The sequence below is a fragment of the Eublepharis macularius genome, chromosome 1 (assembly GCF_028583425.1).
Source record: "Eublepharis macularius isolate TG4126 chromosome 1, MPM_Emac_v1.0, whole genome shotgun sequence".
NCBI classification, from domain to species: Eukaryota; Metazoa; Chordata; class Lepidosauria; order Squamata; family Eublepharidae; genus Eublepharis; species Eublepharis macularius.
In genome coordinates, this window is record NC_072790.1 from 136,104,508 (window position 1) to 136,128,766 (window position 24,259).

Below are 24,259 nucleotides of genomic sequence, written 5' to 3' on the forward strand. Positions count from 1 at the left end.
CCTAGTTGACCCATGGGTTTCCAGCAAACTAAATAGTACCCCCCCCCCGGGGACCCTTTCAGTTTGCAAAAATAATGCAGGGGAAAAGATAAAACACTGTTTTTGTGTATGTTGCAACCCTGATCTGAAATGGTCACCATGCATACAGGAACTGAAGAGAGCCTGCATCCCGTGTCTGACTGTTACACAGGATGGGGATTCCAGATCCAACCTGTGTGCTTGCTTAAAGAGTGCCATGGGCATTCTCTAGCAACATTTGCCTGTTTTGCCCTTTAGAGAAAGGAAGATTATTACAGAGGCCATGAAAAATGATTCTGGACATGTGGCTGAAACTACAAATAGGGTCACCAACCTCCAGGTGGTAGCTGGAGATCTGGATTACAATGCATCTTCAGGCCACAGAAATCAGTTCCTCAGGAGAAAATAGCTGCTTTGGAGGGTGGACTGTATGGTATTATGCTCCCCTGAGGTTCCGCCTATCCCCAAGCCCTGCCCTCTCCAAGCTCCACCCCCCAAAACTTCAGGAATTTCCCAATCTGGAGCTGGCAACCTTAACTACATACTATATTTAACATGCATTTGCTATAGAGACTGGGAACCACAATGCAATTACAGGCTTACATGCAAACCAAGTCTCAGTAATGATAGCCAATCTCTTCTCATCTGGGATTAGGGAGGACATTGTGCAACTTTCTGAGAAGCCTGGTTCCTAGGCCACACATCTCAGAAATTAAATATTGCTATGAACCAACACAAACAATGCTGAATAATGGTAGCTCCCTGGATTACTTGCTACGACTCTCTGAGAATGGTAGCTCCCTGGACAACCTGTTTAAAATGTTTTCAGTGTAGAAGGGAAATTTCACACATTTTCAAAGCAATTCTTTTTTTCCTTTTCTTGACAGATATGGCAGAATCTCCACTTATCTCTTCTCCTGCTTTGGAGCAGGACTGTGTGGTCTCATAGTGGCCTTTGCACCAAACTTTATAGTATTTATGATATTTCGTTTTCTACAAGGTGTATTTGGAAAGGGAACTTGGATGACAAGCTTTGTAATTGGTAAGGCCTGTGTGTTCTCAGTTCTTCCTCTTCATACGGGGGAAACTGGATAGCAAGTAGCCTGGTAGAATTGGATTACATTAAAGGAATGTTCAGTATGGTGTCCACGAGCTGCACTGTAAATACTGTTTGGTTAGATGAGTATAAAACTGGAGAGGGATATTGCATGCAAGGGCTGGTTCATTCAAGGACAATATATATATATTTATATATATATATATATACTATTTTAGAAGTATGTGTTAATATAATATGCTACCTATATATATTTTTTGTGGCGTCCATCACTACAGTTTATTAACTATAAAGGCTGTAATGCTGGCTTTTGATATGCACGGAGTAATTAGGTAAAGATTAAGCCATGTCTAAGGATGTGCACCTGGGGAAAAAAATTCTGATTTGGATTTCAGGAGAGGCATAAATACCGGTATTCAATGGTATTCAGGTCTCCCGCTACCATTTGGGTTCAGGGTTTTCTGGGATTCCAGAATTATTCAGGTCCCAGTCTTCCCTATGAGGAGAATTAGGGGTGGGGGGGACTGGAGTGGCTGTTTTTCAACCAAATGACACCAAAATTGCCAAAGAGCTAGTGCTCTCTGTCCACTAAAGACCCTCACAAGTTTCAAGCAAATTAGTCCAAGGGGTCCAAGTCTATGGGTCCCTGAACAAGGCACCCCCAGCCATCCTACTTGCAGAGGGAGAAAGGGGCCCATCCGCACAAAGGAGGGAAGAAAGGAGAAAGAGCAAGCTTGAACCACAGCTCTGCCAAGCCCTGCACCTGATTTGCACTGCCTGAAAGCCACCTTGGCTACTTCCATACACTCCAATTTTTTCGGGTTTTCCCTGTCCCAAAGCCACATCTTCTTGATCCACTTTGAGAACTCACCTTCCACATGCATTGTCCTCATGCGTGTTTTGTGGGTGTTTGTCGTGCTGAAAAAAGGTCCCAAAAAAACAAACAAACATGTTCTTTATCTGTGCCTCATTGGAAATGACGTTGGTGCATTCCCCCCCAAAACTTTCCTCTTTTTTTTTGAGCGCATGCAGGATTGCACTCTACCATTGTCTTGTCTTTCAGCTTCTGTAGAAACTGGGCATGCGTAGTACTCCGTTTCTCTACTGTTTAACAAGTAGAGCAGTGTGATCGGGCGATTCCATGTCCTTTTGAAGTGCCCGGCAAACCGGGTTCCCCACCACTCACTCCTTATCCCCGTGGAGGCGCAGTACGCAAAGATAAGAAGCGAATGGGGGGCAAAACAGTTTGCCTCCCTGCTGCCTCCTTGGTGCCTCCAGAGGCCCAGAAGGGCCCAGCGCAGCTGCAGGAAGGCTCAGTGCAGCAGTGAGGCCCTCCCAAGGTCCCGCAGCAGCGGGGGCGGGCTCCCCACTGCCTCTGCGGGGCCTTGGGAGAGCTGCACACAAGCCAAGTGGTGGCCGAGGGGACGGACGAGAAAGGAGTCCCCGCTCTCTTCCCCAATCTTCCCCTTGACTGATGTTGCAGGGAGAGGTGGTGGGGGGAGCGCTGCTAGGGCCCATTGTATTTTCCCAAACAGCAGGCCTTATTGATAGATTGAAATAAAATCAGAAATGGCATTCTGTTCTCAATGTTGATCCTAGACTGATACTCTGATTGCTGAGCACTGCAGTATGATTCCCTGAGCACTGCAGTATGATTATACGATTGTGCATGCGAGCCAGACGCATGTGTGGGAGAGGCAGGGCCGGTGCACCCATGGAGACCAGGTAGGCAGTGGCCTCAGGCGCGAGGGCACTGGAGGGGCGCCGGAGGATGTGTTGGGGGCGGAGGCGCGCACAGCGAAGCTGGCATGACTGGGCTGCAGCTACTGCTGCAGCCAGCCAGCCCTGTGCTGCCGCCGCCACCGCCACACGCCCCAGCTGGCCGCAGCCTCCATGCACCGCCCCAGCAGCGGCTCGCGGCTTCTGCCCCCAGCTGGGGCGCGTGGCGGCAGCGGTGGCATGGAGCTGGCTGGCTGGCTGCAGCAGCAGCTGCAGCCAGCCATGGCAGCTCCGCTGTGCGCTCCTCCGCCCCCACACGCCCTGGCCGGTCGCAGAAGCCGCGAGCTGCTGCTGGGACAGCGCGTGGAGCAGCCTGCATGCGCCGCCCCAGCAGCGGCTCGCAGCTTCTCCGCCCAGCTGGGGCATGTGGCAGCGGCAGCGGCATGGGGCTGGCTGGCTGCAGCTACTGCTGCAGCCAGCCATGCCAGCTCTGCTGCGCGCTCCTCCGCCCCCACATGCCTCAGCCGGGTGCAGAAGCTGCGAGCAGCTGCTGGGGTGGTGTGTGGAGCATGGAGAAGCTTCCGTGCGCTGCCCCATCCATCTTGCACTGTGTGATGACGTGACATCATCACGCAGTCAGAGGTTTGCGCGCGCATACTGCGTGCGCTCGTGGCCGCAGGCGCCAGAAACTCTGTCACCGGCCCTGGGGAGAGCTAATGGTGAGAGGAGGGGTTGGAGATGTGTGGGAGGGCACTACAGAAGTGCAAGGAAGCGATTCGGTTTCGTTTTCTCGGCCATGTCAGACGCTCCTCTCCGCAGGTCCGGGAGGAAGCGCCTGAGCAGCCTGACCAGGCGGCTGATCTGCAAAGATTAGCCCCCAGGACTCCCAGTGAGGGAGGCTGGGTCCAGAGCGCTGTGGGAAGAGCCCCCTGAAACTGATGCAGGGGGTAAATTGCCCGTTTGCTCCTATGGAGGCCGGCAGACGTGCACGGCACCTCGAGTGCTGCCGGGCCATGGAAAACGGCAAAGAGCAGAACTAGGCGAAAGCCTGTAAGTAAGCGAATCCCTTCTGTTATTACAAGCGTACGTGAAGGATTGGTGGGATCTGAAGCTAAGAAGGCTCGGGTTTCTTCCCCCTCACTGAGTTTCAGAACTTGGTCGGCGGTCTCCCCCCCCTAAAATGGCGACGAAAAAGCAGAGTCCCGCTTTGGGCAAGTCAATCTCGGCTGCCCTGCAGGGAAAAGGAGAGTCTCTTGAGGACTTAGTGAAGAGGTCGGTTATCGAAGCCATAAAGCCCTTTGTTGACAAGTTAAACGAAACAGATCAAAGGGTGGGCTTAATTGAGAGCGAAGTGAAAACCATTAAGGAAGTAGCGGGGGGGCAGAGAAGTCTGCTCGGGAAAATGCGTCACTCGTGAGGGCAACGAACAAAGAATTAAAGCTGGTGGAGAACCAGCTGATCGGGCTACAAGTGGAACGAACACAGACAATTTTGTGCCTCCAGAACGTGGAAGAGGAGGAAAATGAGGATTTAAAGGATCTTGCCTCGGAATTATTGGCGACACCCGCGAGGACAACTAAAGAAGAGGTAAAAAGCGCCATTTTGGAGGTCCGTCGGGCTTCTTCAAAATATACAACAAAGCGTCAGCTGCCTCGCGAGATCATCATTGATTTTTCATCTAAGAGGATCCGGGACACTATCCTATATAACTCATACAATGTGGATCTGGACTTTTTGGGGAACAAGGTCAAGATACTGAAGGGCGTTCCATTTTTAGTTCGGAAAAGAAGATTTAAGTATAAAAGGTTTGCAGCTCTTCTGAGGGAACGTGGAATAAAGTATAAATGGCTATTTCCGGAAGGTATCTGGTTTAGTTACAAAGATCAAGCTTACAAGATAATATCAGAAGATCAGCTAAGGGACTTTGAGGGCAAAAATCAAGAATTTCAGCAAGAGGACAAGCAAGAAGAAAAGGACTCAAAGTCTGAAGGGGGAGGGGAGGAGGGAACGAGCATGGCGGTTGCAGCTGTTCAGAGAGAACTGCATCTGAGGCCCGGGGGGGGGGGGGGAGGAAGATTTAATTTGGATTGTAATCTGTATTTTGCAAGGTCAACCATTCCATCAGTATTTTACAAAGTTTTAATACTAAACAATGGCAGTATGAAGGGAAAGCATTATTTGTAGTGTAGTGTTGTTATATGGTGTTGTTGTTTTTTCTTTCCTTCCCTCTCCCCCCTTCCTTCCCTTTGTATTGTTAGTTATTGTAAGCAATTAAAAATAAAAAAATAATAAAAAATAAAAAAAGTAAAAGTGCAAGAAAGCCTCCATATGTATGGATATGGTAGATAATCATGCAGAAAAAGTAGCATCAAAAATGAAAATGGAATAAAACAGCCATTTCCACACTACTCACCTTCATCTGGAACGCTGTGGAACATCACAACCCCCCCCACAAAAGATAGCATCTTCTCGTGTGAGTTTTGCGATGTCACGCAAAACTTGCGCGAGAAGACGCTATCTTCTGCATTTTTTTCGTGACGTTCTGTAGTGTTCCGGATGAAGGTGAGTAGTGTAGAAATGGCCCATGTCTCAGAAAAAATGCTTAAAAAACGGGATCAATATGACCTGCTCGTGCATGGGAAACAATGATGTATGTAATGAGTGAGATAACCCACCAGAGTTCCATTGGCAGGCCATCTCATTAAGGACTTGTGGAAGCAGCCCTTCTCTGGGCCTAGGAAATTTGGAGAAGCACAAACAAGCACCCAAACACAAAAAACTGCATGGTTTTTTCAGGGTGTGTTTTTATAATGCCTAAGATTCCCATGTTTTTGTAACCATTCTGGAAATCATGTTAATGACCCAAAACAGTGATTTTCATGTATATTTTTGGCTCAGGAATTCTGGAATGCACACCCCTAGCCATGCCCTCTTGTTAGCAACTGGTTAGCCATATCTACGGATTACGGTGGGAATACATTTGTCACTGTTTCTCAGACTGGGTTTCTGGAAACCCATGAAAGTTCAGTGGGTCCACAGAAATACTTCAGGAAATTTGTAGATCCTTTGTAAGGTCCGAGGGTGAGCCCTTCTCATGTCCATCTTGCTAAGTAGAAAATGAAGCCCCTTTGGTTTTCTAGGAATGAGTGCAGAAACTCTCTGCCTCAGGGGAAGGCGATGAAATCAGCTTTCCGTTCTTAAGAAGGGAGGGACTGCTTGGAGCTGCCACCACCCACAGTCACCTGTCTTCCATATAACCTCAGCGTACTAGCTAGAAAACATGCTGATTAGTTGCCAGAGTTCAATAGCTTAGCTCTAGAATTAATTGGCTGAGCAGCACCAAAGACCTACAGCCCTACTATAGTCATCATTGTTATTTCAGGTGTAAAACTGAAATGGTTTTCACTATATTTTTCCAATGTAATCGATTTCCATATAGAGCCAGAAAGATGCCATTCTGTGACCATTTGGATGGGTTTCAACTAAAATCTCAGATATTCAGGTTTTGTGTGACACTGATCTTTTAATATTTCTGTGAGCAGCTCTGAAAGTTTTTCTGGCTATCTTCCGATCCCCATTCGTCTGGTGTCTGACTAGACTGGCCAGTCAGAAAGTTTTATGCTTTCTGGCACAAACTCATTTCCAATCAAGGAATGAGATTGATTCAAACTTGGGAGGACTGGAAGACTTGGGGGTCTGTGTAACATTTTTAAAAATGGGGTTCCCTGGGTTGCTGAAGATTGAGCAATTTTGGTATATTACACAATGCAGAATTGCAGCCCACATAATTTTTGCTGTAATCTCATTCTATGAATTTTTTTTGTCTTATTATTGCACAGTAGAGATGTTCTGTTTCACTGTACCTTGGATCATTTTGAATTGCTTTTCTTTATTGTGCTTAGTAGACTTGTTTGTGTTTTCTTCATTATTTTTCTTTGGTTTCAATAGAAAATATATTTTGGCTGTAAGTCCCCCCCCCTTTTGCAGTCAACTGTGATGAATTTCTTAGGGATTGTACCTTTCACCACAGGGATCCCCCCTGCCAATTCACACAGACAGGATAAAACACCCCATTTAGAGGCAATTAAAATTCTTACCCAGGCACAAGGAGATGCAAATTGGCATGACAGTGAGCTTTTCTTCCTTTCTCATGTTGGGGGTGGGTGGGTGGATGGGTTAGTGTCTATTTTTAAATGAAAATGCAACATGGAAGTTACCTCACAGTATACAGCTGATTTCAACAATTGCTTGACTTACTTTCAGTCCCAGACCGCTAGTAGAAAAAAATGTTTCAAGTAGCGGAGTAAGGTATGTCAGGGAACAGAATTTAACCCTCATCGTCTACAGCCTAGTGTTGACAGGTCTTCCTGGCAACTAGCAGGAGGGGGAAACTAGTACTTACTGGGCTTCTTCTCTTTCTTGTGTGCACAAAGCATGCACTCTTCCAGTCAACACATGATGACATCACTTCCTGAAGGGATGTAATTGTGCCCGGCTGGGAGCACACATGGTGCATGTTTGCCCTGGATGCCTGCTGGTGCTGGGCAATCACCAGACAGTTTGCCACCTCCTGCCAATTGCCAGCAATTGGTGGGCAGAAAGGCAAACCCCCAGGAATTTGCCCCCCACTGGCGGGCACCTGGGAACCCTACTCCAAACTCCACTTTTTAAAAAAGCCCTCTAATTTTATACTGCCTTTACATGTGAACATAGTTTGCCTATTTTCCCCTTCAACTTGATTTGATAGCAATGGGGGGTAGGGGTGGTTCTTGGAAAAGGCACAACTTCTTTTACGTAAAATTAGAGCTGTTGAGAGATCATAAGAATATAAGAAGAGTCCTGCTGGAACACTTCCTTCTAGTCCAGTATCCTGTTTCACATAGTAGCCGACCAGTTACCCTGGAAGGCTGACAAACAGGGCATAAATACGGTTGCCAGGTGTCTGGTTTTCTCCCAGACAGTCCAGTATTTTCTTAAACTGTGTGGCAGAAATGGAATGAAAATACCAGACCACTCTGCCTCCTTGCTTCCTCCCCGCTGTGGTTCTAGCAGCCAGCCTCTGCAGCTGGGCTGCTGCTGGAGAAAGCAAGTGTGGGTTCTAGAGGAGAGCAGGGACTCACACTCCACCTCCCTGCCTCCTTTCCTCTCCCCCCCCCGAGCGAAACACAGGAGCACTTCCACTGGTAGTGTGGTGACATCACTCCCAGAAGTGACATCATCTCATTGGGGCCAGAAGTGTGCACACAAAGATATTTCCTCCAGTGAGTTGGGGAAGGGGGTGTCCAGTATTTTTGCTTTAACCCTCTGGCAACTGTAGGCATAGAGGCCCCTGATATTGCTTTCTAGCTGTGGAATTCAGATTTTTACTGCTTCTGCATATGAAGATATCCTTAAGTCATCATGGCTACTAGCTATTAATGGCTTCTAGCTATTATTTTCTTTGAATCTCTCTAAACACTCAGTTAAAGCCACCCATGCTAGTGGTGATCACTATGCCCATTAGCAGTGAATTGCACTATTTAATTACACATGGACTAAAGAAGTATTTTGTTATGTCTGCCCTGAATCTATTTCTCATCAACTTCATTGGGTGCCCCTGAGTTTTAAGATAATGGAACAAGGAGAAAAAGTTCCCTCTATCAATTTTCTTCATCCTTCTAAGTCTCTATTGTCTTTTTCTAAACTGATATGTCCCATACTCTTTAGCCTGTCCTCATAGAAAGGTGCTCCAACCTCTTAATCATTTTATTTAATTTATTTAAAACATTTATATACTACTGGTTCCTCTACTTTTTCCAGCTCTACAACATCTTTGTTGAGATGTCAACAAGAACTCTGTACAGTATTCCAAATGAGACTGTAGTTAAATCAGTTCTGTCATACATAAAGAGAAGATTTGACTCTTCCTTATCATTATTCTATCACATATCATTTGCTTTGGGTGTTTGTGTGTGCGTGTGTATGATTATAGTGTTGTGGAGAGAAAAGCTTTAGCTTCTGCCTGTCTATTTCCTTCTCCTGAGTCTGCAAAGCATGCAAGCTGTCATTGTGGGTGGGGAGGGGGGAGTTTTGGACTCTGTACATCTCTAGATCTCTGCTGTTCTGCCTGCCAAACAACACAAGCTAAGTGCTTGCCTCTATATCCCTCTGTTGGGGCTGCCTATAATGGTGGCGGGAGTAAAGCCTGGGCCTTTGCCTCTTCCCCTCACAGTCTGTGCAGCCCTGCTTGCCTACCAATGGGTACAAGCAAAGCTTTGTCACTGTCTAATAGTCACAGCTCCACATAATGAAATACCTCACATGAACAGGAGGACTCTTTCCTATATAGAATCAGAAAGCTGATCAGAAAGTCTTAGAGAGGAGTAATAATTGGCAAAAGAAAGGAAACTCTGTGCATAAAAATGCTAGCTGGGATGGACCTGATTGGCATTTGACAGACTGTTTGCTAACTGCCCTGGATAGACAACATTCCTGTCAGGCATATGTCTATTGAGTCACTCTTTCCCCCTTGCTGACCTGGAAAATGAAAACAGACATCAAGGTGCCAGAATAATGGTTAGAGCAAAATGTTTTCAGTCATTGCCAAATATTAGAAATTATTGCAGTTTTAATTAGTTAACTATATTAAATAATGAACATAATAATGGGAGGCGGGGACCCAGCACTCTCCCCTTTTGGGCATGCTCCCAGTATGGCACATTAATGTCCTTTCAGGGAGTGATGTCATTGTGTAGGGCCCAGGAGCACTCCCACGCTTCACACCAGGAGGGAGCACTCCCGGGCCCTGTATGATGAAGCCACTCCCAGAAGTGATGTCATAGTGCTGCACTGGGAGTGCTCCCAGGAGGCCTGTTCCCCTGACTTTTCTCCTGCCGGACAATTGAGTGGTGGAGGGTGGGAGGGGGGAATCCCTCGCCCCCACTGGGGGACCTGGCAGCCCTAAGGCAGAATGTAATTAATTTAAGTTATTACATTTATATTCCGCCCTCCCCACATCAGCCGGCTCAGAGCAAGACCTAAAGAGGGTATAGGGTTGATGATGTAGCTAGGCCTCAGATCTCCCCCGTCCGCCTTCCTTAGTGTATTGGAGGCTCAGAATCCCTGAGCCTTAGAGGTCTGCAAAATATATAACCCAACAAACTGAACTCAGTCAGCTTGATAGATTTCCTAATTTTGTTCCTAAATTAGTTCATTTAGTGAATAGCTAAACATGAAGCCTACTTCACAGCATTCACTAAATCCAGATGACACTGAATTTTGCTTTAAAAATTCTAAGGATGAACATAGAAGTAATAAGTGGAGCAATGAGCCTGCTAGATATCCACAATCACCAATGGCTTTGTTTTTTTTTACATATCTTTCCTCCCAAACTGAGATCAAGGTTCTGCAAGTCAGCTACACAAATTGGCTAGGACTTTCAACATTATGAAACCACCTCTTCCTTCCTTCCCAAGTAAATTTTTTAATGTTAAAAAAAGATTCTGCAGGGCTTTATTGAAGTGACAAATGTACATTTAATTTGCATATGGTGTTTTAAAGGAGAAAAAAGGCAGATAGTCCACCTAAAGTATGGAAGGAAAACCAAGTCTGAAGAGTCACCATATTTTTTTACAAGGAAAGTCAGCCAGAAAAAAGGCAGGGTCATGTTTTTAAGGTACACTTACTGATATATGCAGTTTAAACTATAGAAATGTCCCTGTACTAGCAATAATATATATATTGCAAACATTACAAGCATTGATCTCATAGGTGAATGAGGGCCAAACTACACACTACATTTTAAATGTGTTCCCAACAAGGACTTACAGCCATATTGCAGCTGCGAGTCTCTGTTGGGAATTCTGCATAAAAGTACAGCAGGAGCCCAATTCAGATTGGGACCATGGCACAGGAGGAGGGGCTCCTCCTTTCTCCCCCTGCACCATTTCCCAGAGCTGTTGGCCCTGTTGGGGGGCTGTACATGCATTCAGTGTGATGCTCCGATGGGGCAAATAACACCTCCTTGGCTGTTTTGGTTTGGAAAATAGTTTGGGAGGGAAGGCAAGATCTCCTCCCCATTGCACTGCAGTTCCAATCCAAATCAGGCCCTTGTGGCACTTTTACATGGAGTTGCTTCAGTATGGCTGCAAGTCCCCATGGCAAACTCGTGTAAAATGTAACGTGTTGAGTCCTAGCAGATCAAACATGAATAGCTGTCATATGCTAATTTAAATAAGCCAAGTCATATCAAGGTAAAATCTCCCATGTATAGTACAGAACAGTGAAAAGCTACCACAATTAATAAATAATGTATAATGCATTGGTTTTTTCCTTTCAATATATTTTGTTTGTTTTTCTAATTAATTCAGTGACAGAGATAGTTGGTTCAAAACAGCGAAGGATTGTTGGAATTGTAATTCAGATGTTCTTCACACTTGGAGTTGTGATTCTTCCTGGAATTGCTTATTTAATTCCCACATGGCAGGGGATTCAGCTGGCCACAACGCTCCCCAACTTCATTTTCCTGTTGTATTACTGGTAACTTTGTTGTTACTTTTCTTCTGTAATAATGAATCTTATTTCATACCACTTTAGTCTTTATTACAAGGTCTTGAAGTACATATTGAGAACAATTTTCATGTAATTGTTAGGAAAAGTCCCTTGTTCTTGCCTCTGCCATGAACCATAGATGGCCTTGTTTGTAGGAAAAAGGTATGTAAAAGATTATTTCCAGTTGAACAGTCAATGGGCTTTCATCATACTGCAATTATTGCATTCTGAGGTATCTATAATGGGGAAAACGCTATAGGCCCAACCTTTTCCTTCACGATTGTAGAAAGGTTTTGTTAATATAATATATATTACAAAATAAAAATAACATGTAGGATGGTATTCTTTAGGTCCAACTTCATTTATTTGACTGATTCTTAGGGCCTAGATGAATTGCAGGGACAGATTATATTTGAGGTGAGATGGTAGGGAAAGATCTGTAGAAAAACAAAATTCCATTCATGAATCCATTAAACATAAGGTTTTGGAGAACAGAAAATATTAGAATATGTATGGGCTACACACACCTTAATTATCCACAGATTCCTTGAGAATCACAGGCTTAATTTTTCAATGCTATTCTGCTCGTCTCAGTTGTAAAGATGCATTTAAGGCATGTTATGGCAGACCAGTAGGGCCACTGAGAGGGGGAGACTCCAAGGGCCCAGATTGCTTTGGGGGTCTGAAAAGCAAAGCCATTCACCTGCTTGATGTTGCTTTTACATGCTCACCTGGCATGATGTCTCTAATCTTGGGGCTTCAGCAGCAATTTTAAGCCCCTCTAGGAATCCATAAAACACATTCTAACCTTTTGCTTGATTTGAAATCATACGAGTGCTCTGTCGTAGCAAGAGACTACTTGCTATGTTCTCTGGTTAAACAAAGGGTTAAAATAAGCAACTGTGGATCCTATAGAATGTTTGTTGTGTGTGTGGATTAGTGAGTTACCTCCTTGATGTGTGTGTGTGTTATAAATGTGTGGGGAGGTGGCCCAGAGTGAGTCTTTTCTAGGGGGTTGTGTCTTTTGGAAGCTCAGCTGACTGGAACCAGTTGCCCATCAGGGTATTCAGAAGTTCTGATAAACTGAAAAGCTGTTTATAAAGAGCTCAACTGGTATAGTACTAAATGTGTTTGTTATGATTAATAAAGGTAATTAGAACTGATTCAGAAGGCCTGATTTTTGCACACGATATGATTCCCTGTATGACACAGAGCATAGACTTTTCAGGGAACAAATTGCATGTACAAGTCATACACATTGCTCATCCAACCATTGGAATGGTTGGATTCATTGGTATAGTTTACAGGCCATGTTTTGTGAGCCTTATCAGAAGTTCAAATAATGAAAGTTCTACTTCATGCATTATCAGTTTGTTGTTATCATTAAAACAATGCTTTATCAAGCATTAAAGAATTTCTATATTGACAGGAAGTATTTGACAGACACAATAACTCTCAGAGATATTGATGACCTTATTACAGTTGATATGCTTGCAGGCAATAAAACCTGTTGTTTTCTGAAAGTTGTTAACAGACAAATCCTTACTGATCTCTCTCTTTTGGTAGGGTAGTACCTGAATCTCCACGGTGGCTGCTGTCTCGCCAAGAAAGAGACAAGGCCATGAAGATTATGCACTCCATTGCCAAACAGAATGGGAAATGTCTTTCTCCACATTATTCAGAGGTATTTGCCATATACAGACAGTGAATTTCGCTGATCTGTTTTTAGCTGTGGTTGCTCATGTCTTTTTAACAATATAACTTGTATGTATTTAATTTTATATCTGTATGGGAACAGACCCACTGTAAATTACACAGTAGAGGCATTGACTGTCATGATGCCAGCAAGGCCGGTGCATTTTGTGCTGTTATAGAAGTCATGTCCGTTTGTGTTTCTCCCACACTACCCACTCATTCCTTTATCAAGAAGGAATGCTTTTCATGCTGCTGATGTGACTGTCTGGCTCGTAGCACTGGGAGTTTCAAAGAGTCAGCGATACAAATGTGGCTTATGATTTAATGCAGCTGGAACACATGAATAGGGTTGACTTTTTTCTGATCCTTCCTCTTATGTATTGTTTAAATATATTAACTGTAACGCCAGACTGTGGATATAGGTTGTTTATGTTTTTGCATGGCGTCTGTGATAAAATGACACTTCACCCTAGTACTGGTTAAAAAAAATTGCACTTTGCTGTGTGAATGTTGAATTCACACTTGGTGAATTCTCAGCGGTTCAGCTCAAACTTCCTTTATGTGTAGTCTGAGGTTAGTTCATCCATCCTTTCTTAGATCCTTCTGAATTCCAAGGTTTTGAATTTTGACAATAATATGATAATGAAGGCAGCAGAGGGCCTGGAACTTTTGCACGTATGTACGTAATGGGGGGACTTCTATCTAAGAAATGATAAAATTGCTCTGACTTTTTCTTTCCTAAGGAAAGAGGATGCATTTACACCCATTTCATGTTCTTTGTTCAGATTCTTGTAGTCTTTTGCTGTTCCAATTGTAAGCTTTTACTCTCTGTATTCATAGATTGCTTTTAAGATAAATCTTTTTCTGAAATTGGAGTTAGCCTTGCAACCACGGAAAAAAACTCATGCTTTGGCTCATGCTTATCAAGATATAAGAGAGATATTGGGAGAGCTGGCCAGTTAGGAATATCTCTAAAGGTCACTCTAAATGTTACTTCTCTTCCAAGTTCTCCACTGAGCCAACCTGTGCTCTGCACAGACACACATCAGCTCAGGGATTGGCTTCTGTTAAAAAAAAAAGAGTGCAAATAGGCTCAGAAAGCTGTCACCAGGGGAGGGAGAACTCTTGCCTTTCTCCCAAGCTTTTTTCCATGTGGAAAAACAGTGCAGAAGTGAGACATTTCCCCCTTTCTGCTGCTCCACATGGAGGTATTGTGTGCATGTGTGGCAGCAGAAAGGGGAAAACTCTCTCCCCCTGCACTGTTTTTGCACAGGGAAAAAAGCTTGGAAAGAGGAAGGCAGGAGCTCTCCCTTCTCCAATGGCAGCTTTCTGAGCCCATTTGCACTCTGTGCAGACTGTGGGTTGGCTCCATGGACAACTCATAAAAGAAGTAATGTGTAGAGTGACTCTAATTAGTGAGGTTTCCAAAGGTTTCCCCTTCCTTCTGGTGGCTGAATACAAGACAGATTCCGAATCTAAACAGAGTTTGACCACAGGTTATTAGGCGACAATTCTACTACTGGTTTGCTGGTGGCAGCAGAAAGTAAACCCGATTTCTGAAAGCAAATGAGTGGGATAAAGCCAGAGTGGTGAACTCTTCTTTGGGGTCTAGCAATTTGAGACATGGGCCATCTGACTAAATCCCTCATTCACCATGAATAATTTTATCACGCTGTTCTATGTTAAAAAATGCCTTGAAAGTAGAAAACCAGCTCTGGGGGTAGGGAATGTTGGGTTAGGTTTTCACTCCTAGCTATGCTAGTTTTCTAGTTTCAGGTTGTCGTCATTGTTTTATATTAGGAAGCATTGAAAAACATGATTGCTACCTGCAGCCAGAAAAATGGTGCAGTCAGCTCTGTTAGCTGAGGCTCCTGTCACCTTATTACGTTGCATATATGGATTTATTTATTGAAAAGTTTTCCATAGACTAGGTCTCATCCTATTAGATTTCAAGCTTGCAACCAGAGCTGCATTTATTTTTATTTTATGTACTGCACTGAGTTCAGTAGTTATTTTGGGACTGTTGTTATTTTAATTAACCAATTTTCGTTTTGTTACTGCAACATGGAAGATGTATGTGGTTGGAAATTTAGAATGTAAAAAACAACATTTCTATCTGTTTTTTCAAGTGATCAATGCTAAATCTATGTATACATTCATCAGAGAGTATGTATACTGAATATGTGTACTAGATCACCTTAAATCATCATAAAAAGCTGGTAGAGCATTTTGGGAACAAGTCTGACAACAGAGCTTAAATGAGTCTTTTTCTCTTATTTGTAAGTGATGTCTGCTGTCCTTACTGCGGAGAGCATATTTTGTGAGATCAGATTAAAGGCAGCAGACAAGGGGATCTGTGGATATCCATCTGTTCAGATACCTCAGTTTGTTCAACATCTTAGTATTTTTAGAACTTTGACCTTGGCTTATATTACTTCTCTGCATTATTTTCAAAGATCTTAACCTAAAATTTTAAGAACTATTTGTAGTCGACCCTAATTTATTCACATCTGCAGCTGATTAGGCTTCAGTAATATCAAAGGCTTCTAAACACCTCTTTGAGTTCATTCCAGAGAACCTTTGGCTATACAAGTTCTGTTGTTCTTGGTTCTGTGCCCAGCAGAGGCTACGATATTCCTGAAAGTGCGATAGCAGATGATCAAGTGCATTTCTCATGCTGTACTCACTAGAGCGTTCCCTCCCAAAATATGTAGCTCCAAGTAAAGCTGGGAATGGAAGAGAATTCACTGTATTGGAACTCTTATAAGGCACCTCAGTACTCTGGTGGAGATGAGCCTAGTATAATGACAAAGTGTAGTATAGCATTGATAAGTATATAATTGTAGAATTTTTATTGTGATACATTTCTTTAGAACTGGATATATAAAAGAATTAAAAGGAATCAGTAATATCTGTGGAACTGTGTTACATTTTTTTTGGTAAGTGATTGTAGCTCCATTCCTTGCAGAAAGCTTTGTGCATAGCTGTTGAAAGCTTTCAGATTGCTCAGGGAAGCCATTGAAATTCATAAATTCATAAGCATAAGCACAATTTCAACAGGAAAGAAGAGACCTTAAGAATGAATAGAGCATGGTTTCCAGTCCTGAAAAACACCAGGCTAACAAAATACTCTATACCCGACAATAGCCCTGCAGAGAAGATTAGCGTATCAAGCACCAATCCGTATGCAAAAGAACCTCCTTATGATACAGTGAAGCATCCCTCCATTAGCATTCCACACTCTGGGAAACTCTTACAGGATGACTCAGCCCAACCCTACCTTCCTGAGTAGATATAAATTACCTGCCAACTTCTTTTCCACACTGTGACACTGAGAGATCTCTGTCTTTTGGTGCTACACCTCTGAAGATGCCAGTCACAGCTGCTGGCGAAACGTCAGGAACTACAATGCCAAGACCACGGCTATATAGCCCGGAAAACCCACAACAACCATCAATCTACCTGGAAGTTATCCTGCACAGAAGGGATGCCAGACCCCCAGTGGGGGCGGGGGATCCCCCACCCCCGCTCACCATACCCCACCTCCACTTACCTAACCAGTAGGGGGGCATGCACCTTCCGTGCGCAGTCCCCTGCAGCACTGCCCGCTCGTATGTGCAGCAGCTGCCAGGATCGGGCCATTTTGGCTGCTCCTGCACTCCACAGCGACTCAAAACAGACCCATTTTGGCTGAAATCGGGCTCATTTCGGGCCCATTTTGCCACGGATTGGGCCTGTTTTGAGGCACTGCAGAGCGCAGGAGCACTCCTGTGCTCCGCAGTGCCTCAAAATGGACCCGTTTCAGCCAAATCGGGCTCTTTTCGGGCCCGTTTTGCCATGGATTGGGCCCGTTTTGAGGCGCTGCGGAGTGCAGGAGCACTCTGCAATGCCTCAAAACAGGCCCGTTTTGAGCCCCTGTGGAGCCTGGGCACGCTCCCAGGGGCCACTCCTGAAGTGATGTCATCATGCATGCGTGCGCACCCCTCTTCCCCAAGGTAAGTGCCAGGCCCCTATCACCTGCTGGGAGGTTGAGGGGGCCTGGCAACCTTACTTCATATAGATCCTTCTCTCAGTACAACTGGATTGTAGCTCTATTGGATTTTTTTCTTGCCACCATTTTAGGGGGATTGTTTTGAGTAGAAATTTAACTTATCATGAAAATATTTATATCCTTCCTTTTCTTGTGGCTCAAGGTGGCTTACAGTTTAAACAGTGCAATTTAAAGCCAATATAATAAAACCCAGATATCCCCCTCCCTCCCAAAGATGCCTGCAGTTTATGCCACATTAAAAGCCCCAGCAAATAAAGTAGTCTTGCAAAGCCTGCTGGGGACTTCTAATGACAGCATTCTCCTCCTTACGAAGCCTGTTCCACAAATTGGAAGCTACAGTGGAAGAGAAATGCACTCTGGTCGATGCCGGGCAGGCCACCTTAAGTGGGAGACCAGCCAGTAGGTGGCATCCTGAAGACCAAAGTTAGAATAAGAGGACATATATTTGTCCTCTTATGCTACTGACATGTGAGTACTGATACACGTGTCGCTCTTTGGGTGGTGAGACATACGTTTATGAGTATAGGTGGTCCACCAGCCCTTGAGGAAGTCATGAGGACGAAATCTGCCGCTTAGCCGGTTGCAGTTAGGGCTGCTTTTTGGTTGGACACTACAAATAACATCTGGGAAGACACCTGTATGGAAAGAAAAGAGAAGAAAAGACATCAAATAGATTAAGGATCATAAGTGATTCATACTTACCATCTCTTCTACCCTTGTTCCTAAGAGGATCAGAGCGGGGCATGGCGTTCCCTGCATGTTTTGGACTATGAGATAAGGACATTCTTAGAGATAGAGTATAGGAATGCACTGTTTGCACTTTGTATGAATTGTTCACATAGTGATTGTCCTTTTGTTAAATAATAACAACTGAATATTTTTCTAAATACCCGGGTGATTTTTCATTGTGTAGTCTTACTTCTGTACCAGGTATTGCCTTGTTATATTGTATGCTGTTTTGAGTTAGGCAAGATAAGTTCCCATTGGCTAGCCCCTTGCTATGATCAGGCTCCAGTTTCTGGGTTGTCTTCAGTGGCAGACCAACTGTAAGGTTACAAAAGTTTGTATCAACATGGCCAGATCACCTGAGTCTGATTAAAAAGAGAGAAATAAACCAGGGTTTTATTTCTGCCAGTAGGTGCCAGTAAAGCAGTACCACCAACACCTCTTTCTGCAGTATTGGTACCTCTTTTGTCTGGCAGGCTTGGAGCCCCAGGCAGCCAACATCATGAGTACTGGAACTTATTTTTTAAAATAACCTTTTTTGCTTCTGGAAGGGAAATGCAGTTGACACCACCCTTGCTCCTTCTCCCTTGTCCTTTAGCTCCTTTGTCCAGCCTGCATGTACATTTAGAGTCAGCATCAACTGCAGTGCCAAGCAAGGAGTGGCTGTGACAGCAATGATGTTGGGAAATGGAAGAGATCTGGGTGCCTCTGGGATAGTTGATTTAGATAGGTCTGAGGTGGTAGAAAAACCTTAATGAGACAAGTGGAGACCAAGGAAAGGGCAAACAGGTCCCTGGAGGGAATTTCAGCTGGGAAAATGCATGGGAGAAAAGCCAAAAACCTCTCCTCTCCCCCTCACAGCATTTGGAACCAAGTGGCGTAGCACAGAGCTTTCAAAGTGAGGTATACCAATCCTTCGTGTGAGAATGAGTTGGATTGGGCACCCGTTCTCTGTGTATTTTGGCCCCAACATCTGGGAAGACTTTTGTTCAAATCTCACCCAGCCATAAAATGTACAGGTGTCTGTGGATAGGCATTTTCCCTCAGACTTAATTTAATTTTTTTTTTAGTGGTTGTGAATGTTTCGACTGATTCAGATCATGAGACAATAAATCTGCTTGTCATAGATCCATATTTCCATCAGTTTATTATTATATTTTGCATTTATGTAATTTTTTACCTGAACAGACTTCTTTACCTTGATTAAGACTCTGATCTCTGCTTCTCTTAGATAGTAGTTACTGATGAAGAGGTTAGTAATCCTTCCCTTCTTGATCTGGTCAGAACTCCACAGATGAGAAAATTCACTCTTATTCTAATGTATGCCTGGTAAGTCCTAACTATGTGGCTTGTCTCTGTTTTGTCTTTACCAGTCAAGCCAGGTTGCTTTGAATTCTTTTCAGCTCTTATTTTTGTTTTGCTTTTCAAGGTTCACAAGTGCAGTGGTTTACCAAGGGCTTGTCTTGCGGCTGGGAATTATTGAAGGAAATCTTTATTTGGAATTTTTCATCACAGCAATGATGGAATTGCCTGCAGCTCTTTTAATCATACTGATAATTGACCGGATTGGCCGGCGCCCACCCTTTGTGATCAGCACTATTGTGGCAGGTGTTGCCTGCTTAATTACTGCATTCTTACCAGAAGGTAGCCTGCTTATTTTTATGTATTAATTTATTTACTAGCCCACCCTGTCTCTCAGTGGAGACACTTTAATTATGTATTTTAAAAAAACATTTAAAACAGATTTTAAAACAGAAGTTTCACATCCTTAAGAGCTTGCTTAAACAAAATTCTGTGTTATTTCTTGAATATAATGGATTAGATACAGCAAGCTTTTTCACTCAAACTTATTCAGTTCTCCTACTTACACTGGGCTGCCCTTGTCCTTACTCCAGAAATTGCAACTGGTCCAGAATGCAGCAGCACGCTTTTTGAACAGAACTCCATTCTGGTCACATACAACCCCAGTTTTACGCCAGCTGCAGTGGCTCCCATTGGAATTCTGGATTAGGTTCAAGGTCTTGGTGTTGACCTTTAAAGCCCTTAGTGGACTGGGACCACCATACCTGCAGGACAGCCTCTCACCATATGTTCCCTGGAGAGCACTTTGCTCAGCAGACCAACATCTACTGGTGGTCTCCTGTCCCAGGGAGATTTGTCTCACCTTGACCAGGGCCAGGGCCTTTTTAGCCCTGGTACCGACCTGGACCAGGACTTCTCTGTCTGTAGAGACTCAGACCCAGCAAGGATGTACTATCTTTCTGCCGGGTCTGCAAGACAGAGATGTTGCGCCAGGCATATGGTGGTTAAGGCGAGCATCCCCCCTTCCCCAATCTGCCTCCCACCGGAGGGGGATATGAACCCCCCTAGTCTGCTGAACCTCAAGCAGCTTGCCACCCACCTCATGGGTTTTTGTACATAGAGGGATTGTGCAATAAGAATGCTGCAATGTCTTTACTGAAATGTTTTAATTATTATTGCTGCCTGTTTTATATTACTGTTGTGATCCGCTGTGAGCCTGGTTTTTAGGGAGAGCAGAATATAAATATAATAAAATTAAAAAAAATAAAAATAAACTACAGCCCCTGTTCCTCATGGCTTTTGTACGTTTATATAATTTACTTTATTTATACCCTGCCTTTCTCCCCAATGGAGACTCAAACAGTGAGATCCTAAGCAGAGTTACTTCTGTCTAAGCCCATTGAAATCATTGGCCTTAGACTGGAGTAATTCTGGTAGGATTTCACTGAAAGTGACTTACATTGTTTTCCTTCCCTCCTTCATGCATCTGACGAAGAGAGCGGTGGCTCTCAAAAGCTTAGGCTACATTAAATTTGGTTAGTCTTAAAGATGCTACTGGACTCTTTGCTACTACATACTAACATGGCTAACTCCTCTGGATCTATGACCATCTTCCCTCCATTCTATCCTTACAGCAATCCTGTGAGGTAGGTTAAGCTGAGAACATGCCACTGGCCCAAGGTCACCTAGCAAGCTGGCACCATCGTCCCCAGCATAGCCTTTTTGGGTGGTAAGAGAAGAATCTTCTATTTTTCACCAGCAGAAAAGCTGGTTAGAGCCAACCCAATAGTACACATTCAAGACTAAGAGGTCATGGGTCAGAAGGAGCCACAAAGGATGCCTTTGTGTATGCCTCCCAGTTCTTGTTGGAATATAAGAAGGGGTTGCCCTCAATTAGGATTGCCATGCCAATAATCTGGAGAAAATATGTCCTGCCCATTTAATAAAGGATTAATGCAATGCTATTTACTAGAGTATGTTATTTGCCTCCATTGCATGAAAAACTGCCCATTCCCACACATCAAACCTCTGTTAAAGGGGCAAGACTTTTTTTCCCTCCAGGATGTTAGCAACCTTACCTTCAGCTGATGGCAATATCAGGAAATAATATAGGGAAGAGTAATCCACCAAGATCACAATGCCTGCCAGTGCTCATTACTTCAATCTTCTTGGAATTAACTTTCCATTGACTCGGCTGCATGATTCTCCAAGGGCATGAAATGCTGTGACAGGACTGCAGGATAGGGATGTGCAATTCTGTATATTTGGTTTAAAAATATACCCCCAAATAGCTATTCATTGTTATTTGGGTATATTCAGATATATTTGTCTTCTTTGGGTATATTTGGATAAATCAGTATTTGCATTCCTGAATTGTCCAGATGTGTTCAGGAATATCCAAAAACTGCATTTTAAAGGTTGTGGCAGCTTATTTTTTCCACCTTTGCAGGTTTCCCAGGCTGGAGAAGGAGGAGGGAGTTTGTCAGCATTATTGGGTCTGTGTCTGTGTCAGTGTTGCTTGCTTGCCATATGCCATTGCCAGGTCTGGCTAGCTGCCTTGGTACTACTGGCTTGCCAGTTTGGGTGCTGGGACTCTCTGGTTTGATGTTGGGTTATGTAGGGCTTCTATTGGCCCTGGATTCTGTCTGACATCTGTGAGTTACATTGGTTCTGTTGAGCTTGTAACAGTGTCCCTTGCTTCAATTTGGTTCTGCTGGGATTCTGTGGTTTGATGTTGGTTCTGTTGGGCTTTGTTGGTTCTATTTGCATTGGAAGGCTTGGCCAGTGTGGTTGATTTCATGTGTTTGGCTAAGACTGTATTTAAGGCTTTTTTCTTTGCCCTGGAAAAAGCATTGGATAAAGTTTTTCCCTGATAGGAAATAATGGTGATTGGCTGGAGCCCATAGAACTGGACCCCTTAACCCAATTGGCTTGAAACTTGAGAGATCTTTAGTGGATAGGCAAGCCTAGGTTCCATGCAATTTTGGTGTAGTTTTCTTGAAAAACAGCCCCTCCAACCCCCAGAAAGATTTCTCCTTAGGGAATAATGGAGCTGAATATATTTGAATTCCAAATAAAACCCAAATCCAAATACTGTACTGGTATTTTGGACCCAAATATTGGGAATACTGAGTATGTATGGTATTCTGCATACCCCGATCTGAAAAATACTGGATTTTTTTAGTATGCACTCCCACTGCTGTATAACATTAAGATGAAAAGTATTTTGTCATCAGTAATCACTAGGTTGTGGTTGCCACAGACATGCATAAAATTGCAGAACAGCCAGTCACTAAACAACTAGGAAAGGTCAACATGGCATCATCGAAAGCAGTTCCAGGAATATCTGCTAAGCCTCAGAACTATATTATGACATCTCTTGATCAATGTTACCAAAGACCATTGACAGATTAAACGAGACCACTCAGAGACAAAGTGCAAGTATGTTAGGGCTATGTGTTTCTCCCTCTGTTTCCCATGGGGAGAAAGTATATAAGGCATACTCTCATTCAATTCTTAATTTGTTAACTTTTCTTAGATCATAATATATAAACAGACCCATAGATAAAAAAACACTTTGTTTTAAGGAAAGCTATTTGGAAAAATGTACAACTTTCTTACGACACCATCTATCGAAACAAAACAAAAGCAGTTAAGGAACCCAAACTGTGTTATTATCATATTGCAAAGATATTTGATTAATTGCAAACTACAGTCAAACTAGGTTACTGCTCCTAGATTTCAATTTGCATTATTATCTGTGTGTAGAAGTGGGCATGGACCGGAAAACGGAACAAAATTTAACACAAACCAGGCCAGTTCAGCATTTGCAAACGGGTGGGTCGTGGGACACCCGTTTTCCATGAACCTCACGGACTTCGCTGGTCCGTTGGTCCGTGGTTCGTTAAAGCCTCCCCGCCCCGCTGGTAAGTGGCACCAGGAGCACTTTAACATTTAAATCCCCCCTTGCTCCATCTGATTGGCGGCCTGCCAGTCAGATGGAGCAAGGAGGGATTAGAGCGCTCCTGGTGCTGTCCTGGACTGATGATCCAGTCGGTTTGCGAACCGGTGCTGGACCGTGAAAAGTTCATGATCTGTGAAACGCCATGGATTCACGGCCCGTGGGTTTTTCCCAGTCTGTGTCCACCTCTATCTGTGTGTGTTCTTGCAGTGATTATGCAAGTTTTTCTGTTTCACCCATATCAGTTAGCAGACTCCATAACATTTGGCATGATCCTCTGCCTCAGGTGAACCAGATGCATTGACAAATTCATATTCCTGAAAACTTTAGATTTCGTAATTGGACGAAGGACAAAGACAAACCCAACATCTGGCAACTTTACCTATAATGACAGGTGCAATGCTACTAAGTTCCCAGGACTATATCCAAACTGCCTTAACACATTCATTTGAACACAGAATCTCACTAGCTACCCAAGTAAAAACTACTATCCTTTGTGGGACAGGTTGAGAGATCGGGGAGAAACCCCATACAAACCAGTTAATTGGTTACTTTTTCTCTGTGGTGAGTGGGCAATAAATAGCAAATATAGCAAGGAGGCCATTTGCAGTGCCATTCTATGCAGGTGAACTCAGGGCCAAGCTACAAGTGATAAATGATACTTGAACGGCAAGTGGATCGAGTGGAGAGCAAGTGGAGGGCAAGTGAACAGAGAGGAATACACTTGCTGTTCAAGTGTCATTCGTCACTTGTAGTTTGGCCCTCAGAATCTTATCTTACTCAGGTCTGTTCAATGAAGCCTTTGTAACTTGTGAAAAGTAACACAATATGTTTAGTAGAACAAAGGGAAAATCACAAAATAGTGAGAAAGCTGTTGAATTTATTAGAGACCATTAGTGAGGGCCAAGCTACAAGAGACAAATTCCACTTGTCTGGCAAGTGAACATACTCATGTGTATTCCTCCCTGTTCACTTGCCATTCACTTGCGCTCCACTTGATCAAGTGGAACGCAAGTGAATGGCAAGTGAACAGGGAGGAATACACGTGAGTCTGTTCACTTGCCAGGCAAGTATAATTTGTCACTTGTAGCTTGGCTCTGAGGGCCAAGCTACACATGACGAATGACACTTGAACAGCAAGTGTATTTCTCCCTGTTCACTTGCCCTCCAGTCAATCCACTTGCCGTTCAAGTGTCATTCG

At 43.8% G+C, this 24,259-nt stretch overlaps 1 protein-coding gene across 1 annotated transcript in view; it reads left to right on the forward strand.

Annotated features, from left to right (window-relative positions):
* Positions 1 to 24,259, forward strand: part of SLC22A3 (solute carrier family 22 member 3) — a 56,107-nt gene that overhangs the window by 17,580 nt on the left and 14,268 nt on the right. The window contains exons 3-7 of the mRNA XM_054970169.1: positions 906 to 1,060; positions 11,143 to 11,311; positions 12,890 to 13,007; positions 19,027 to 19,124; positions 19,225 to 19,439. Of these exons, the coding sequence (XP_054826144.1) occupies positions 906 to 1,060; positions 11,143 to 11,311; positions 12,890 to 13,007; positions 19,027 to 19,124; positions 19,225 to 19,439 (755 nt within the window). The remainder of the gene's footprint in view (positions 1 to 905; positions 1,061 to 11,142; positions 11,312 to 12,889; positions 13,008 to 19,026; positions 19,125 to 19,224; positions 19,440 to 24,259) is intronic.